Genomic DNA, 17631 nt, shown 5'->3' with positions numbered 1-17631 from the left:
ACTCAGTTGAACTAATTTGTCTTTAATGATATATATATATATATATATACCCACGCACAACTCAGTTGCCCGCCCTTGTATGTCCACAAAAAGACTTCAAAAGAAATATAAAAAAAGGAAAAAAGGGAAAAACATATGAGAATCCGTTTGAACAAATAGAGAGATACAAGCATATAAATACATATATAGCTTTATTTCAGTTACGCGTCTCTAGCGAGGTATAGGAGAAAACCCAGAACGCCACAAAATAAAGAAAAAAAAACATTTCAAGAAGTTTAACAAAAAAAAACATTTTAGTCGCCTAACTATTTTTTATTCTGGCAAATGCCTTCCTGAAGAGGAAATTTGATGTTGCTGTGAATGAGAGTTTATCGAACGCGCGCTGCACGTAACAACAAAGTGCCGAACGTGAGCCCTCAATGAAGGTGCTGCTAACGCCCCTCTTCCCAGTAATGTATCGTGTGCCTTTAAACAAACCTGTAAGGCCTCAAGTGGATCAACACATAAACATCGGCGAACGTTTATTGCATCTCCTTCTCTTTCTTCTCCATTATAAAAGGGTAAATTATGGCGTCTTCTTCCATTAGAAAGAAGTTGATACTCAGGTAGGACTCTGTACGATGCTACAAGCTCCGAAGGACTTACTGAGTATTCCGAAACAAACCATCGACGCCTCGTAGAAGGAAAAGGAAAGTAGGTATCTGCATGACCCACACTTAAACTACTACTAACATCCAGCGATCGTTTTAAAGCTATAGATATATCATCTTTTGAATCTGATCCATTCACCATCTCACTTGCCCGACGTTTCAGATCTTCCAGAAAATCATTAGCATCTCGTTGTGCCGTTTCCGGTGCTACCACACGAATCCGCGTGTCGTATCCAATGATGGCTACGACTCCGTGTGGACGCAAACAGCGGTGGGCGAGGGACATGTGCCAAGGCGCATCGTACAACATCTCCTCACCAAACACATTTGCCGCAAAAACCACAAGATCGAGAGATTGCGGGGTAATCGTCTCCAATGGAGATATAAATGAGGGTAAGAGCTTAGCCGCCACCTCTGATGTTTTGCCACCTCCCTCGCACGACAACACTGCGGAATCACTACACCGCCGCTTTCGCAGAGGGGCCAAATGTACGGATGGGAGGTGTTCCTTCGCCCGTACAAGCAATGAGGATGCACGGTCGTCTGACATGGTGGAAGGACAAACTACGACACTCTTCTGGTACAATGGCACAGCATCCATCAATACAGCCAGCCAAACATCCACAGGCTCAGGAAAAAAACCACGAGGCCCTTTGTGAGAACCGTGAAGGGCAGAACCAAAGGCAGAGACCAAGCCACCAGCTACTTTACCTCCTCTTGAGGCTGGAATACCAAACGACATTGCATTCTATTCCTTAAATAGCGAAACACCAAAGAGAGAAAACAATTACATAATCTCATCTTAATAAAGGATATCATTACCAAAAAACAAAATTCAATACCATTAAATAATCATTAGTATACATGAACACTTCTTATGTACCTAGACAAAAATTAATACTACTAAAATTTTTTTTCGAACAAGTCTTGCATCCTACTGTGTGCTCTTTTTGATGTTCGCGGCAAGCCAATCGAGCCCCTCATACAATCCCTGGGCTGTGGTAGCACAACAACCCTGAATATACCAGTTCCGCTGGCGCACAGAGTGCAAGCCCAGCTTCTCTGTTACCTCCGTTGTACTCATGGCATTTGGTAAATCTTGCTTGTTCGCAAACACCAACAGGACTGCGTTGCGGAGCTCATCCTCTGTCAACATCTTTTCCAGTTCCTGCCTTGCCTTTCCGATACGCTCCCGGTCGTTGGAGTCCACAACAAAGATAAGCCCATTGGTGTTTTGGTAGTAGTGGCGCCAGAGTGGGCGCAGAACGTCTTGACCACCAACGTCCCACATGGTAAATTTGAGATTTTTGTACTCCACCGTCTCAACGTTAAACCCGATCGTGGGGATTGTGGTGACAATCTCACCGAGCTTGAGTTTATACAGAATTGTTGTCTTACCGGCGGCATCAAGACCCACCATCAGAATACGCACCTCCTGCTTTCCCAGGAGCGACTTGAAGGCAGATGCTAGCCACTGACCCATCGTTGTCCCTTCTTTCGCTCTCCCTCCTTTTTTTTTTTCTCTCTCTCTTGCTTTTCTATATGTTGTCCTTGGACCTTACTAGAAATAGGAAAAGGGGGAAAAAATTATTCATATCACACCAAGTGTATGTAAAACAAAGGCAGAAAAGAAAGACTAGTGCCACACACCCTACAATACCCCTCCAAACTACAGACTCAATATCAGTAAATAAGCCCAGACATTGCATCCTACTGTGTGCTCTTTTTGATGTTCGCGGCAAGCCAATCGAGCCCCCTCATACAATCCCTGGGCTGTGGTAGCACAACAACCCTGAATATACCAGTTCCGCTGGCGCACAGAGTGCAAGCCCAGCTTCTCTGTTACCTCCGTTGTACTCATGGCATTTGGTAAATCTTGCTTGTTCGCAAACACCAACAGGACTGCGTTGCGGAGCTCATCCTCTGTCAACATCTTTTCCCAGTTCCTGCCTTGCCTTTCCGATACGCTCCCGGTCGTTGGAGTCCACAACAAAGATAAGCCCATTGGTGTTTTGGTAGTAGTGGCGCCAGAGTGGGCGCAGAACGTCTTGACCACCAACGTCCCACATGGTAAATTTGAGATTTTTGTACTCCACCGTCTCAACGTTAAACCCGATCGTGGGGATTGTGGTGACAATCTCACCGAGCTTGAGTTTATACAGAATTGTTGTCTTACCGGCGGCATCAAGACCCACCATCAGAATACGCACCTCCTGCTTTCCCAGGAGCGACTTGAAGGCAGATGCTAGCCACTGACCCATCGTTGTCCCTTCTTTCGCTCTCCCTCCTTTTTTTTTTTCTCTCTTGCTTTTCTATATGTTGTCCTTGGACCTTACTAGAAATAGGAAAAGGGGAAAAATTATTCATATCACACCAAGTGTATGTAAAACAAAGGCAGAAAAGAAAGACTAGTGCCACACACCCTACAATACCCCTCCAAACTACAGACTCAATATCAGTAAATAAGCCCAGACATTGCATCCTACTGTGTGCTCTTTTTGATGTTCGCGGCAAGCCAATCGAGCCCCTCATACAATCCCTGGGCTGTGGTAGCACAACAACCCTGAATATACCAGTTCCGCTGGCGCACAAAGTGCAAGCCCAGCTTCTCTGTTACCTCCGTTGTACTCATGGCATTTGGTAAATCTTGCTTGTTCGCAAACACCAACAGGACTGCGTTGCGGAGCTCATCCTCTGTCAACATCTTTTCCAGTTCCTGCCTTGCCTTTCCGATACGCTCCCGGTCGTTGGAGTCCACAACAAAGATAAGCCCATTGGTGTTTTGGTAGTAGTGGCGCCAGAGTGGGCGCAGAACGTCTTGACCACCAACGTCCCACATGGTAAATTTGAGATTTTTGTACTCCACCGTCTCAACGTTAAACCCGATCGTGGGGATTGTGGTGACAATCTCACCGAGCTTGAGTTTATACAGAATTGTTGTCTTACCGGCGGCATCAAGACCCACCATCAGAATACGCACCTCCTGCTTTCCCAGGAGCGACTTGAAGGCAGATGCTAGCCACTGACCCATCGTTGTCCCTTCTTTCGCTCTCCCTCCTTTTTTTTTTTCTCTCTCTCTTGCTTTTCTATATGTTGTCCTTGGACCTTACTAGAAATAGGAAAAGGGGGAAAAAATTATTCATATCACACCAAGTGTATGTAAAACAAAGGCAGAAAAGAAAGACTAGTGCCACACACCCTACAATACCCCTCCAAACTACAGACTCAATATCAGTAAATAAGCCCAGACATTGCATCCTACTGTGTGCTCTTTTTGATGTTCGCGGCAAGCCAATCGAGCCCCTCATACAATCCCTGGGCTGTGGTAGCACAACAACCCTGAATATACCAGTTCCGCTGGCGCACAGAGTGCAAGCCCAGCTTCTCTGTTACCTCCGTTGTACTCATGGCATTTGGTAAATCTTGCTTGTTCGCAAACACCAACAGGACTGCGTTGCGGAGCTCATCCTCTGTCAACATCTTTTCCAGTTCCTGCCTTGCCTTTCCGATACGCTCCCGGTCGTTGGAGTCCACAACAAAGATAAGCCCATTGGTGTTTTGGTAGTAGTGGCGCCAGAGTGGGCGCAGAACGTCTTGACCACCAACGTCCCACATGGTAAATTTGAGATTTTTGTACTCCACCGTCTCAACGTTAAACCCGATCGTGGGGATTGTGGTGACAATCTCACCGAGCTTGAGTTTATACAGAATTGTTGTCTTACCGGCGGCATCAAGACCCACCATCAGAATACGCACCTCCTGCTTTCCCAGGAGCGGCTTAAATGCAAGTCCTGGAAATTCGTCCATCGCTTTCTCTTCCAGTTCTTTGTATATTGTATGTGAACCCTACTGATAATACAGACATATATACACAAAGAAAGCAGAGAAAAACAGTGGAGAAACAAGGCAAAGTCATGATAATTTGGCGTGGTCCAAGAAAAAAAAAAATAACTGTAATAGTAACCGAAAATACTTTTTTTAACGAATTCCCATCGTGACGTTCGGTGAGGGTAAAAACAAGTAAAGAATAGACATCATGTCAATCCAATAGATCTTCCAGTTTTAACGCCACTTCAGTAGGGATAGGCCAGTTAACAGGTAGCGGCAGGCCTTCAAAAACCTTGTGCTGCAACAATTCATGAGCCTCTGGTCTTAAGAGGTAGTTAAACTTGAGAAACGGCATCACTAATGAAATCCACAGTCTTGCTTCATCTTCTGGTCCAGCTGAGAGCAGGCGAGAGTAGATAGAAGATTCGCAGTCGAGACCCAAAAGATATTGCGAAACACGCTCAGGGCACCCTGGCGGAATGTCATTCGTATCCAAGCGACCAACTCCCTTCACGGCCTCTTCTAGCTGTTGTTTAATGAGTTGAGGACGAAAGGTTCCTTCTTCCCGCTCTAATGAGAAGGCAGCGGATCCAGTATACACCTCAAATAAAAGACAACCTAACGCCCAGCAGTCCACCGCGTTGGGTTTAATTCCACTGAGCTGAAGGACAACCTCTGGAGGTCGGTACTTCCTTACACAAATGTAATTACCACTACAATCGGAAAAATTAGTGGTGCAACTGTAGAAGTTTGTGATTTTAATGGTCGGTTCTGGACCTAACTCCACTGCAACAGCATCAGAAGACAGGAATTGGTGGCCCACACTACATTTGTGAAGAAACGCAACCGCTTGAATAAGTTGATACGCTAATGACACCTTAACTTGGTAGGGACGGCTCTCATCCAGTTGCAGATACTGGTGTAACGTCATTTTCCGTGCTGGAGAAGGGTATGAAAGGATAATACGACAAGGCGAGTCTGTTGTACACCTCATCTCTAAATTTTTTTGACTCTCCTCCTCATATACCCGCACAACAGGGCGGCCAATGTATGGACACTCGCACTCACGAAGAAACGAGAGGACATTCATTATTCGCTTCGCTTCAGTGGGAGTGAACTCCCATATTTCGTCGTTCATTAAGACTATTTTTGTTGCTTAACAGTACAAAAGAAGAATAAAAAAAACAAGAACAAAGAAAGCTATAATGAGATATTTCATGAAGCAAACTCAGCGTCTTATATGTACTCAACCCACTAAATATCTCGTTTCGATTGTCGTCTAATGGATAAAAAAAAAACAAGAAATAAAAATACCCTTGAACTAGGTTAAAGCAATACCAAAACGCACATAGAGGGGTAAAAGCAAACACATGCAATTGGATATAGATATATATATGCAAAAAAAATACATGTATAACACATGTTTTTTTTTCGTTTTCTTGGTTCCAGGTTCTCTTTTGACTTCAGTTTGTTATTCACCGTTCCGTCTTGAGCACAGCTTGTTGATATTCATAAGAAAATTCATGACGCTGGCGTCTGATGACTCAGAGTCACCTGCAAAACAAGAAGAAAATATTGCGTGTGTGTTCTCATGACGAAGTAAAATACCAAGAATAACCGCTATCCATTGTACGTGTGAATCTCGTATAAATGCCAGAGGATCAAGCAAATTGTCAGATTCTAATTCCCTAGCCATTAAAGAGTTCCTCATTCTAGTTGCGTAGAATTCTTTGTTTTTTTCGAGTTCCTCTACAAGTTTTCTGGAGGTGAGAATTTCAACAAGGTCAACGTCATTTGTAAAGACCTCTGGGGATACTTCTGCTAGTATTCTACGCATCGTTGGCATTTGAATAAATCCTTCTGCTTCAGAGGTAGGAGGCCGTAGAGTATCCTTTTCGAGAAGATACTTCATTTCCTTCATGAGAGCATCATCATTTTCGGTGGATTTTGATTGTAACCAAAAGAACAAAAGGGTTTTGCCATTTTCTATATTAAACAGCATTACCCTACCAGTATCACACTTTTCCACCCAGTCAACTGTTACCATCCCCGGTTTTAGGAGATAGGGATTGACTTCAGTTCCATCCTTGCTGAACCACGTCAATTCCAACTTCTCCCTTACTGGTTCACGTACTATAGAGAGATATCCTCTTTCCAGAAGTGGGTGGACAATGCCGTCCTTCAACTCCATTTTACCTGCTTGGACCATCACGGTCAGGCCATTCACATCTCCAGGCGTTCTGTTTTTCTTCGGGAGAGAATCATTTGGTTGACTCATGATCGTTAGAAAAATAAAATAAATAAATAAAGAAAAAATAACCTTTGTACACTCTCACCCAGTATTTTTTTTTTGTTTTTTATCTTTCTCACTCGTGTATTCGCACACATAAGGAAAGAAAATTTATTTTCAAGTAAGCAAAAAAAAAGAAGAAAAAGAGAAAAAAAAACGCAATCGAAAGAAAATAGAAAATAGAAAAAATAAACATGTAATGAGAAACTTATACAGCTTTAAGTTAGATATTTTGCCCCCAAGAAAAGAATTTTAACCAACACAAAAAAAAACTTCCGTACGCGTGCCATTTCTGCCTCACTCTTCTTCTTTCCCTCCTTCTCATTATGGGTAAGGGGCCATGAAACGGACCTCAGGTACAGACTGCTGTGGAGATTTCTGCCAACTGCTATGTACGTGAAGACCTTCGTTCATCTCATTGCGACGAATAGTTTCTCTCCATATACCTGTACGGAAGTATTTATTATGTTGTGAAAATCGCCACTGAGTTCCATTACGTGGGTTGTGCCCAACAAATTCTGTCATTTTGGGTCCCCGCTGCAACTCATCAATAAACATATACTTCATCCTTGTCCACGGCCGTGGAACCAAAGGAGACTCGGCGAGTCCGCACTTCATGCCATATCGCTGTAGTGTCGTATGGAGTGATTCATACGGTTTAACGTTCTGGTTCTCTGGTAATTTGCTATAGAGTAAACCACCAGGACGAATCTCATTAAACAATGTACACTGTTCAATAGCATCCATACCAAGGCGTAGATCTAATTCATCGTTCTTTCCCTTAAGTCCCCAGACGTCTTCTGGAACGAAGTATGGATTCAACACTACTGGGATGTTCTGTCCAGTGATGTACAGTACGACAGGACCTGCAAGAATGGCATTTGGAGTCTCCACAGTCTTTTCACCCATTCTACTCCCACTAATATTATTAACACCACTTCCACTAGACACTTTTGAGTAGGCAGACGGCACATATACCGCCTCTTCTGTATGATAGCCCGTTTGCAGCCGCACAGACGGACTTCGCAATTGTTCCAGCCAACTTAACGGCACAATTGTGCGGGCTAGTCTCGGGTCAACAACCGCATCCTCCACACGAATAGAGCGCTTATGATCTCGTGACATTATCTTGTATTCAACAAGCATATCCCTTCCCTTCATCCTGAAGGAATACAAACGTGAGCGACGCAGCATCTAATCAAACTCAAGCAAGTACTAAACAACCCTTCCCAAAAACACACACAAATAAACAAGCAGATACACACAGCGCCCTATACCACGAAACACTAAGGTAGAAAGAAAAAAACATACAAAAAAACATATCGTTACCATCCATCCACTTTGGGAATAATCCCCACATCTCCTCCTCTCACCTGTCATCAACTTCAGCAGCTGAATCAACCAAAATATTTTATGTTTTCACGAATGAAAACTGCCAAAAAAAAAAAAACCAAATAAATAAAGAAAAAAGGCACGAAAATCAAGATAATTGATTTCTATTAGGACAAAATTGTGCCATAATTCATCTAGCAATGGGTCAGAACGCTCCATTCGTTTACTTGCCCGGGAATTGGGCGTTCTTCTGCTGCTCAAGAAGCTCAGCAAACTTGGCCTTGAAGTGCTCCGAGTGTTCGTGCATCTTCTTGTTGAACTTGTCGGTGTGCTCTTGAATCATCTTCTCGAACTTCTCGTAGTGTTCCTTCATCTCTGGGGAGAGTGTGCTTTCGTCCGGCTTGTCAGCGAAGAACTTCTTGTTTTGTTCCTCCATCTTCTTGGCAAACTCAGCATCGAGGCGGTCAAGCTTCGCCGAGAATTCCTCCAGAGTGGTGGCCATCTTTGTTTAGTTGGTTAGCTTTTAGGAGTTTTGTTGCGTTTTCCTTACACAGATATTCAAATTAAGGGAGAAAAACGCACGGTGCCAGGGGTAAGCAGAAAGAGCAACAAATAGAAAACAACATTCTCTTAAACAAGCATTAGGCTATTCAATGGGGAATTCAGAAGTAAAAATAGAAAAAAGTGGTCATATTCTAATCAAAGATAAACATCCCGATGACGCGGTTTGATATGGAAGCAAAAACATTCTACTTGCCTTACCCTACTTGCTTCATCTTACTTGCCCGGGAATTGGGCGTTCTTCTGCTGCTCAAGAAGCTCAGCAAACTTGGCCTTGAAGTGCTCCGAGTGTTCGTGCATCTTCTTGTTGAACTTGTCGGTGTGCTCTTGAATCATCTTCTCGAACTTCTCGTAGTGTTCCTTCATCTCTGGGGAGAGTGTGCTTTCGTCCGGCTTGTCAGCGAAGAACTTCTTGTTTTGTTCCTCCATCTTCTTGGCAAACTCAGCATCGAGGCGGTCAAGCTTCGCCGAGAATTCCTCCAGAGTGGTGGCCATCTTTGTTTAGTTGGTTAGCTTTTAGGAGTTTTGTTGCGTTTTCCTTACACAGATATTCAAATTAAGGGAGAAAAACGCACGGTGCCAGGGGTAAGCAGAAAGAGCAACAAATAGAAAACAACATTCTCTTAAACAAGCATTAGGCTATTCAATGGGGAATTCAGAAGTAAAAATAGAAAAAAAGTGGTCATATTCTAATCAAAGATAAACATCCCGATGACGCGGTTTGATATGGAAGCAAAAACATTCTACTTGCCTTACCCTACTTGCTTCATCTTACTTGCCCGGGAATTGGGCGTTCTTCTGCTGCTCAAGAAGCTCAGCAAACTTGGCCTTGAAGTGCTCCGAGTGTTCGTGCATCTTCTTGTTGAACTTGTCGGTGTGCTCTTGAATCATCTTCTCGAACTTCTCGTAGTGTTCCTTCATCTCTGGGGAGAGTGTGCTTTCGTCCGGCTTGTCAGCGAAGAACTTCTTGTTTTGTTCCTCCATCTTCTTGGCAAACTCAGCATCGAGGCGGTCAAGCTTCGCCGAGAATTCCTCCAGAGTGGTGGCCATCTTTGTTTAGTTGGTTAGCTTTTAGGAGTTTTGTTGCGTTTTCCTTACACAGATATTCAAATTAAGGGAGAAAAACGCACGGTGCCAGGGGTAAGCAGAAAGAGCAACAAATAGAAAACAACATTCTCTTAAACAAGCATTAGGCTATTCAATGGGGAATTCAGAAGTAAAAATAGAAAAAAGTGGTCATATTCTAATCAAAGATAAACATCCCGATGACGCGGTTTGATATGGAAGCAAAAACATTCTACTTGCCTTACCCTACTTGCTTCATCTTACTTGCCCGGGAATTGGGCGTTCTTCTGCTGCTCAAGAAGCTCAGCAAACTTGGCCTTGAAGTGCTCCGAGTGTTCGTGCATCTTCTTGTTGAACTTGTCGGTGTGCTCTTGAATCATCTTCTCGAACTTCTCGTAGTGTTCCTTCATCTCTGGGGAGAGTGTGCTTTCGTCCGGCTTGTCAGCGAAGAACTTCTTGTTTTGTTCCTCCATCTTCTTGGCAAACTCAGCATCGAGGCGGTCAAGCTTCGCCGAGAATTCCTCCAGAGTGGTGGCCATCTTTGTTTAGTTGGTTAGCTTTTAAGAGTTTTGTTGCGTTTTCCTTACACAGATATTCAAATTAAGGGAGAAAGAGAAGAAAAATAAAAATAAAAATACCACGGGTTGACCCCACAGGGCATGGGATAAACCTTACAATTATTCCATCTATAGTGGAATATTACCCATAAAAGAAAGTCCAATAAGTAGACAGAGATACTCAGATTAAACAGATGGTAATAGATAGTTACCAAATGGGTCGACAAATCCTGCTATCTTTCCATTTGTAATCTCCATCATTCGCGACATTGCCTGAAGTACTTCGTGTTTCTTCGCCAACACAAAGTTATCACCTGAAAGTTGCACGTGTGGCCGTGGGCGGTGCACAAACAATGTGTACTGTTGACGTTGTTGTGATGTTGATGAATCTCCATCAGCGAACTCAAGATGGAGATTGAGATTCTGGCCATCGGTCGCACGTTCTAGCAAACTCTCTCCTGTAGATGTCGAGACGCGAATGATCGCCTCAGTGTCACTAATGCGGCGTAGTGAGAGAAGATCACCGCCGAGAGTTGCACGGCGAACACTTCGGGCCACATCATCAAAGAGTTCAACAGCAGAGCGCAGTTGCGATTGATGTTCCTGTGAAGTGTGTGTACCACCCACTGCCATATCCACTCCGCAATTTTTCATCAGACCTTTTCCATCCGTGTTAGGCCGCACCTCCGCACATCCCGCAGTGAAAGTCAGAAAAAATGAACCGTATATCTCGCACGGAATCCCAACAAGACGCAGTTCCATCTCGTGTGTACAAACACCGTCCTTGTCATTAGCACCCATATCGTCCGACGCATCACGCGGACGTTTAACCGTAGTTGTTTTTGTTGTTATTGCTGTTGATGATGATATTGTTGATGTTGTGTTATTAAAACCACGGCGGAGCATTTCATACGCTTGGAGTCCCTTTTCTGCGGCTTCTCGTTCAGTTGGGGCGGTGCCGACGGCCTTCATCATAACTCGTACACCGTCAACGTGAAAGTCAACACGCCGCGCTGCGTCTGCCGCCCGCTTTGTTTCATAATCTACAAGTGCGGCACCGGAGGAAAACATACCTGTTGTGTATTGTTGTGGATGATATTCATCCTCTTGTCTTTGTTTATTGTTGCTATTATTGCTATTGTGGTGCTTATTGTGATTTTTCTCATTATCTTTGATGGGACGCATGATGAGAAGAGCGTTCACTACTGACTCCCCGCCAACGTGGGAGCGTACATAGTCGTAGAACTCCTCTTCCCCCACATATGTGGGGATATTCGTGATGAGCACACGGTATGGCATAAGAAGAGGCTCCGCACTCTTCCAGGGAATAGGGGGAAAGGGGGAAATTATACAAAATAAAAAGAAGAGAGAAAAGAGAAAAGAGAGAAAAAAGTGTATAAATTACTGTATGAGTAAATATTCGAGGGGAAATCGCAATATGCCTGTGTCACAACCTCTTATTCTTCTCCCCTCACTAACTCTTCACTCCTGTTGAAGCCTGATGTGCTTCTGCTAATATATATATGTGTGTGTGTGATCAAATCAAAAAAGGAAAAAACGAGCTTTGCGCACACGGCATTTACCACCATCATGAGAAAAAATCATTGAAACAAAAATGAGAGAGAAAAGAGTGAAAGGAAGTAACTGAAAGAAAAACGGAGAAGAATGCAAAGCAAAACAACAACAACAAAAACAAAAACAAAAACAACATCATCGTAAGAGCATTCTTGTTGTTGTTGTTCTCTTATTGAAGAGGTTTGATGCGCTAAGCATCAACAAACGTTCTTCTTCGTTTTATTGGGGTGTATGTATGTATGTATGTATGTGCGGGGTGGATGTGTTCCGTTTTTCTTCGTTATAAATAAGAGAATATGTTTTTCTTTAAATGCTATTTCCGTCCTTGGGGTTCTCTTCCAATCTGTTGTTTTCTCTTTTTTTCTTTTCTAACATTTTGCCTCCCCTCCACGCATATACACATGCACACACAATTTACTAACACCACTGCTGCTGCTGCTGCTGTTATTGCTATTGTTGTTATTATTGATTGTTTTAACGCATCGCATAAATGACTGTTTGATGTGTTTATCTTTTTTTCCTTTCTTTCTTTCCCCCGCTAACATCCGCATTAAATTGCTGATGAGAGCAACAGGGAGGTAGTGAGTTTTGCTTCACAGATCTGACAATACATCCACAAGAAAATACACAAGCGAATTAAATAAACAAACAAGCAAACAAGTAAACTAACAACAACGTAGCAAAGCCAAAAAAAAAAGCACCATAGGCTATCACTAGGATTACAACAACAATAATAACAACAAGAACATCATAAATAGAATTCAGTAAACGGCACTGAAATCCTCCTCTCTTTCTTCTTCCTCCTCCTTCTCTGATGGGCGAAAGAAATGCTGTCGTGTACTACTAGAAACAACAAAGAACACAGACAAACACGGACACGCCACTTAAATGAAAGTAGTAATAATAATAATTATTATTATTATTATTATTATTATTACTATTATTATTAAGCAGCTGCAGAGAAGCAAAGAGAAACGCAGACAGACAAGCATCCACAGAAAAAAAAAATCACCACCCCCGCTACACTTTCCTTCTCCTTTCTTCCACACTCTATGTTTCTCTCTTCATTTCCATCGCCTGTTCGTATTCGACCCTATTAACCTTCTATTTCTTCCATTACACAACAAGCGCACTTATTCCTCACATGGCCCCCGGGCTTTCACTTCAATCAATCAATCAATCAAAAACAAATCAATCAATCAAACAAAAACAAATCAATCAATCAAACAATCAATCCAGACATTGAGAGAGAGAGAGAAAGAGACACACACACTCTCTCTCATGTTCTCCCTCCTCGCTGTTTCACTTTCAGGCCCCCCGCTTTCAGTCTTTAATTTTCTTGCACTTTTTGTTTTTTTTTTTTGTATTTCTTCTCTCCAAACCTCATTCTTCGGTTTTAACATTTTCGGTCCCTTTTCTTTTCTACCGCGTGCAAAACCCCCTCTACACTCTTCATATCTGTCGGACTCCCCATATATAAACAAACGCACAAACACACACACACACACAGAGACGCACATTCTCTCTCTCACACATATATATATATCTTTGCCACACTTTTAGACTGATTCACAAGGGAAACAAAAAGCAAAGAAAAGAAAGTAATACAAAAAAAAGCCCATTAGGCCAATGGAGTATAATGTACAGCTCCATTTCTTTTTTTTCTTTTCCTTCTCTCTATTCCGCTCCACTCTTTCCTTTTACCCAAACTACACGGTTCGCCTCCAATGTGTGGTATTTCCCTCCTCTCACCCATCTATTCCTTTCTTTTCACTTTTCCTTTTCCCTTTTTTTTTTCTTTTGTTTTTTTGTTTTTTGTTTTTTCGCCCCCTCCTCCCCACTTTTTTCTTTCGTTCCTTCAATTCTTTCCTTCCTTTTGCTCATTCTCCCATTCCTTTTCACCCCGGTTCTCACGCAGTAGCCTTGTTGTCCAAACGGACATTCATCGCCCTGTTCGCCATCTCAATTCCGTCAAATTCGGCTATGGCCACACGCGACTCCTCCTCAGTCTTCATCACAACAATGCCCATACCTCTGCTCTTTCCATTACGTCCCAAAATAATCTCCGCCCGCTCCACATTTCCTACCTGCTGGAACGTTTCCCGAAGTGCACTGCTGGTACAGTCAAAAGGCAAATTTGAAACAAATAATTTACGACCCATCTCATTTACCTGTTGACTGCGTGGCTTGGGTACCACATCATTCACGTCATTCAAAGCAGCGGTATTGCCATCATCAACCATCCCATAACCACCGCGGGTAGAATACCCAGTACCACGACCAAAGCTCTTCACACCATCATAGTTAGAAGCATTGTTCGGAGCTCCTGTATACCCGCGATAACGTCGCGCTTGCTGATTCTGCTGTTGCTGATGCTGCTGTTGTTGATGTTGAGTCTGACGATCATACTGCGGCATCATATCACGCTGCACAAGTGGCGGACGCGGGCCATCATCAAATAGACGCACGATAAGGCGTCGACCCTCAAAGTCTGTTTCATTGTACATGTGAATCGCACACTGCGCTGCCTCTGCTGTGGCCATTGTGACTAGCGCAGAACCTTTTGGCCTTCCCATGCGGTCGGCGATGAGATCTGTGTAACGTACCTTTCCAGCATTCCTGAAATGGTCCTTCACATGCTGCCACGGTGTTTGAAATGGCAAGTTTCCAACAAAGAGTACATTTCCGTGATTCTGGCGACGTTCCACATCACCGGCCTCTTGTGGACCACCTGACGCAGAGGAATGCTCTTCATACATTTTTTTGTTCACTGGTTAGCTCCAAATAAACAGAAAAAAACACGAAATATTCTTTTTTTTTCTCTTCTTTGTGATCCTTTTTTAGCGTTTATTTTCCTTTCTTCTTTTTCTTTTCTCTCCTTTTTTTTGTCTCTTCTGATTTTGACGTCTGTATTCGTTTCCCTTTCTTATGTATACCTGCTTTTTCTTCCTTTTGCTTCTGTCCTCACTAATAGGGAAAAAAATAAAGCAAACCGCAGTTGTATTCCTCTTTTTTCTTTCTTTTTTTTCGTTCTATATATATATATGCGCAACCCTATTAACCTTGAAGAGCAACCAACTTGTCTCTTTTCCCTTCTTTTCCACGCAAAAAAAAAGACACACACACACACACAACAACCTGTACACGAAAATACCGTTGAAGTTGTTATTAACGAAGACGACGACGAAGAAAAGAGAGAAAAAGGAAAAAAGGAAAAAGGGAAAAAAGGAAAAAAAAACACACTTTCCAGTGCCTAACAAAAAAAAAGAAAAACGCACAAGCAGTCCACTGCAAAGAAAAAAAATGCATTGCAGATAGAAGAAAAAAACTTGAGAAATGAAAAAAAAGATAACAAAAAAGGCATGGAAACAGGATTCGTTGTGCATATGTGTGGTGCTCCGACCCTTGGATCGCTTGGACCACCCTTACGAGTGAGTACTTGAATGTATGCATAGGACTCCCTTTCATTCCCTTTTTTTTCTCACTCTCCGCTTCCCCTCCCATTAAAAGACGGGAAAAGGTAGAGAAAGAGTGAAATAAGAAAAAATAGGGAGGAAAAAAAAGGTTTCCGCATGCTTCTTCGTACGATACACTGGGTGTCTTTTGATCTCGCCGATGCTCCTCGATATTGTTGGTTGGGGTCTGAATAAATAAATAAATAAATATATATATACATATATATATATATATATATGTATACACTAGTTGGGCACCTTCAGCTTACCCTCACGGACCTTGTCCTGAATTGCCCCTGGATGCTCACCGTCAATGGTGCAGCCGATGGAGACTGCCGTGCCGAGCACTTCCATCACGACGGCCTTCATGCTGGCGGCCATGGAGTTCGGTGCCGCCTCCTTGGCGATCTTGAGCACCTCCGAGAAGGCGATGTTGCCGCTGTGCTTGATGTTCTTCACCTTCTTGCGGTCACGCGGGGGCTCCTTGAGGGCGCGGATGAGGCGTGAGGCGACGGACGGCGTCACGGCGACGGTGGCCACGCGGTTCTTCACGCGCAGCTGGCACGTCACCTTCAGGCCCTTCCAGTCCTTCGTGGACTTGGCGATGTCGTCGCCGATCTTCTTCGCGTTGAGGCCGAGCGGACCGACCTTCGGGGCGAGGGCCGCCGCCGCTGGCACCTCTCCGCCGACTGCCCGCACAACGATGGTGATCTCCTGGTTGGGGTCGAACTTGGGTGGCATCGCTTTACAAGGGTTCCTGTGGGGCTTTCCCTCCTCATGGGGGTAAGTACAGAGCAGAAAGAATAAGAAAACAAGAGAGAATAAGAAAATAAGAGAGCGGAACATGTGGGAAATAGGCGGTTATCTATGGACGAAGCGAGCATAAATTTCAATAAAACTCGAGGCTGGAGAGAAGGTGTTCAAGAACGCTCCAAAAATGGTAAATCCAAAACGACAACGGCAATAAAAAAAATTAATAATAATAATAATAATAATAATAATAATAATAATAATAATAATAATAATAATAACAATAAGATTCCAGATGGAGCAGAGTAAAAAAAATACTTGATCCATCAACAACTTAACGAGCCAACCAATCAGACAACATCCATTGATGAAGACATCATGGGGATTTGATCGCCCATCACGATTACCTGCAGAAACTCTTCAAGTCTTGTACACAAAAAAGGCAATGGCCATGAAAAAGCATTCATGAAGTTAGGCAACAAATAGGGATGTGGTACAGCACCAAACTGTTTTACACACAATACCTTTTCATTAATTTGCAGGATGGATGCCCTGTTATGGAAAGTATCACAGTAGTTCGGTGCTGAAAAAATGCACATAACAGAGGGAACCCCTGTTTTTTTAACTTTTCGCAACATACGAAATCCATCATTTTGTCTCGCATGAGCACGAATCACGCTAAGGAGTTTGTTAACAGTTAAAAACTTCCCCACCGCATTACTAGAGTACAGAAAAGAGCAGCCACGTACTTCATTGTGCAGAAATAATGCATCAGGGGAGTTTTTTTCTGCTTCATCTTCCATAGGAGCAGACCAGAGAAGATCACACATGGGTCCTGATTTGGGTGGTTCCTGCAAACGATCAATCTCATTTATATTATCTATACTTTTTATTTGTGGTGATATTCCACCATGGACACAAAAAAATATTGGCGAAACTACAGCAACCAATGGAAGAGAATCAAATGCTGGCTGAAAAGCATTATAAACTGTTTCTTCATACTTGTGTAGACACTCATCACGGAAGGTGAAATTATAAGTGAGGCAACGACACTCATGATTACCAAGTAACATCAAAAATGTTTTTGGATAACGAATTTTAAGAGCGAAAAGAAGAAGCGTTACCTCACAAGAGAAAAGTCCACGGTCCAAATAATCCCCAATAAACAGGTACTGGGTCACACTTGGGTCTCCTCCAAGACGTAGTAACTTTAGGAGATCGTAGTATTGTCCATGAATATCACCACTAATAGTAATAGGATCTTGCTAACGCAGTACATTAGGTTCATCAGCAAGCAACACCGCAGCATCATTAATAATCGATAGTGCATCTTTTTCTGTTATTAATCCACCTGATTCTAGATGTTTCTGCAGTACTGATGTGTCAGGTACACGTCTTCCATCGCAAGCAAGCTCATTAGGAAATAATACATGTTCCTCTACTGGAAACAAAGGGGGTGGTTCAACAGATGTCAACCCTCTCGGGCATTTCATGTTTAATATTACTCTGTTTATGATTTCTTTTTTTTTTTTTTCGTTATCGCTACTACGGTGAGCAACAGTAAAAAT

General features: G+C 43.0%; 16 protein-coding genes across 16 annotated transcripts; all 16 read right to left on the bottom strand.

The window, feature by feature from the left end:
• Window positions 1–312: 312 nt before the first annotated feature.
• On the bottom strand, window positions 313–1392 carry LSM04_002625 (uncharacterized protein; the record flags this gene model as incomplete). Its single annotated transcript, XM_067335223.1, has 1 exon — window positions 313–1392. The coding sequence occupies one exon, from the start codon at window positions 1390–1392 to the stop codon at window positions 313–315; it is 1080 nt and encodes a 359-aa protein (XP_067195066.1).
• Window positions 1393–1584: 192 nt separating this feature from the next.
• On the bottom strand, window positions 1585–2133 carry LSM04_006475 (Small GTPase superfamily; the record flags this gene model as incomplete). Its single annotated transcript, XM_067335221.1, has 1 exon — window positions 1585–2133. The coding sequence occupies one exon, from the start codon at window positions 2131–2133 to the stop codon at window positions 1585–1587; it is 549 nt and encodes a 182-aa protein (XP_067195297.1).
• A 227-nt stretch (window positions 2134–2360) lies between these two features.
• LSM04_003629 (Small GTPase superfamily) lies at window positions 2361–2911 on the bottom strand (the record flags this gene model as incomplete). The annotated part of the gene is made up of 2 exons (XM_067335220.1): window positions 2361–2489; window positions 2582–2911. 2 exons carry the CDS (start codon window positions 2909–2911, stop codon window positions 2361–2363), a joined length of 459 nt encoding a protein of 152 aa, XP_067195123.1.
• A 221-nt stretch (window positions 2912–3132) lies between these two features.
• LSM04_003264 (Small GTPase superfamily) lies at window positions 3133–3681 on the bottom strand (the record flags this gene model as incomplete). Its single annotated transcript, XM_067335219.1, has 1 exon — window positions 3133–3681. The coding sequence occupies one exon, from the start codon at window positions 3679–3681 to the stop codon at window positions 3133–3135; it is 549 nt and encodes a 182-aa protein (XP_067195100.1).
• Window positions 3682–3908: 227 nt separating this feature from the next.
• Window positions 3909–4457, bottom strand: LSM04_005834 (Small GTPase superfamily; the record flags this gene model as incomplete). The annotated part of the gene is made up of 1 exon (XM_067335218.1): window positions 3909–4457. One exon carries the CDS (start codon window positions 4455–4457, stop codon window positions 3909–3911), a length of 549 nt encoding a protein of 182 aa, XP_067195255.1.
• Window positions 4458–4689: 232 nt separating this feature from the next.
• LSM04_000641 (Protein kinase domain) lies at window positions 4690–5616 on the bottom strand (the record flags this gene model as incomplete). Its single annotated transcript, XM_067335217.1, has 1 exon — window positions 4690–5616. The coding sequence occupies one exon, from the start codon at window positions 5614–5616 to the stop codon at window positions 4690–4692; it is 927 nt and encodes a 308-aa protein (XP_067194949.1).
• A 333-nt stretch (window positions 5617–5949) lies between these two features.
• LSM04_001615 (Proteasomal ubiquitin receptor Rpn13/ADRM1) lies at window positions 5950–6756 on the bottom strand (the record flags this gene model as incomplete). Its single annotated transcript, XM_067335216.1, has 1 exon — window positions 5950–6756. The coding sequence occupies one exon, from the start codon at window positions 6754–6756 to the stop codon at window positions 5950–5952; it is 807 nt and encodes a 268-aa protein (XP_067195003.1).
• A 336-nt stretch (window positions 6757–7092) lies between these two features.
• On the bottom strand, window positions 7093–7962 carry LSM04_004753 (uncharacterized protein; the record flags this gene model as incomplete). The annotated part of the gene is made up of 1 exon (XM_067335215.1): window positions 7093–7962. The coding sequence occupies one exon, from the start codon at window positions 7960–7962 to the stop codon at window positions 7093–7095; it is 870 nt and encodes a 289-aa protein (XP_067195185.1).
• A 361-nt stretch (window positions 7963–8323) lies between these two features.
• Window positions 8324–8602, bottom strand: LSM04_005733 (Kinetoplastid membrane protein 11; the record flags this gene model as incomplete). Its single annotated transcript, XM_067335214.1, has 1 exon — window positions 8324–8602. One exon carries the CDS (start codon window positions 8600–8602, stop codon window positions 8324–8326), a length of 279 nt encoding a protein of 92 aa, XP_067195243.1.
• A 275-nt stretch (window positions 8603–8877) lies between these two features.
• Window positions 8878–9156, bottom strand: LSM04_004879 (Kinetoplastid membrane protein 11; the record flags this gene model as incomplete). Its single annotated transcript, XM_067335213.1, has 1 exon — window positions 8878–9156. One exon carries the CDS (start codon window positions 9154–9156, stop codon window positions 8878–8880), a length of 279 nt encoding a protein of 92 aa, XP_067195194.1.
• A 276-nt stretch (window positions 9157–9432) lies between these two features.
• LSM04_003588 (Kinetoplastid membrane protein 11) lies at window positions 9433–9711 on the bottom strand (the record flags this gene model as incomplete). The annotated part of the gene is made up of 1 exon (XM_067335212.1): window positions 9433–9711. The coding sequence occupies one exon, from the start codon at window positions 9709–9711 to the stop codon at window positions 9433–9435; it is 279 nt and encodes a 92-aa protein (XP_067195119.1).
• A 275-nt stretch (window positions 9712–9986) lies between these two features.
• On the bottom strand, window positions 9987–10265 carry LSM04_008249 (Kinetoplastid membrane protein 11; the record flags this gene model as incomplete). The annotated part of the gene is made up of 1 exon (XM_067335210.1): window positions 9987–10265. The coding sequence occupies one exon, from the start codon at window positions 10263–10265 to the stop codon at window positions 9987–9989; it is 279 nt and encodes a 92-aa protein (XP_067195398.1).
• Window positions 10266–10469: 204 nt separating this feature from the next.
• LSM04_006841 (uncharacterized protein) lies at window positions 10470–11582 on the bottom strand (the record flags this gene model as incomplete). The annotated part of the gene is made up of 1 exon (XM_067335209.1): window positions 10470–11582. One exon carries the CDS (start codon window positions 11580–11582, stop codon window positions 10470–10472), a length of 1113 nt encoding a protein of 370 aa, XP_067195315.1.
• A 2186-nt stretch (window positions 11583–13768) lies between these two features.
• LSM04_003862 (RNA recognition motif domain) lies at window positions 13769–14617 on the bottom strand (the record flags this gene model as incomplete). The annotated part of the gene is made up of 1 exon (XM_067335208.1): window positions 13769–14617. One exon carries the CDS (start codon window positions 14615–14617, stop codon window positions 13769–13771), a length of 849 nt encoding a protein of 282 aa, XP_067195138.1.
• Window positions 14618–15559: 942 nt separating this feature from the next.
• Window positions 15560–16054, bottom strand: LSM04_005035 (Ribosomal protein L11; the record flags this gene model as incomplete). Its single annotated transcript, XM_067335207.1, has 1 exon — window positions 15560–16054. The coding sequence occupies one exon, from the start codon at window positions 16052–16054 to the stop codon at window positions 15560–15562; it is 495 nt and encodes a 164-aa protein (XP_067195201.1).
• A 359-nt stretch (window positions 16055–16413) lies between these two features.
• Window positions 16414–17556, bottom strand: LSM04_000027 (Calcineurin-like phosphoesterase domain; the record flags this gene model as incomplete). Its single annotated transcript, XM_067335206.1, has 2 exons — window positions 16414–17324; window positions 17415–17556. The coding sequence occupies 2 exons, from the start codon at window positions 17554–17556 to the stop codon at window positions 16414–16416; spliced, it is 1053 nt and encodes a 350-aa protein (XP_067194911.1).
• Window positions 17557–17631: the final 75 nt, after the last annotated feature.

Source organism: Trypanosoma melophagium (genome assembly GCF_022059095.1).
Source record: "Trypanosoma melophagium isolate St. Kilda chromosome Unknown ctg1segment0, whole genome shotgun sequence".
In the NCBI taxonomy this organism is placed as follows: Eukaryota; Euglenozoa; class Kinetoplastea; order Trypanosomatida; family Trypanosomatidae; genus Trypanosoma; species Trypanosoma melophagium.
Note: the sequence above shows the minus strand (reverse complement) of the source record. Positions and strands in the feature narration are given on the sequence as shown.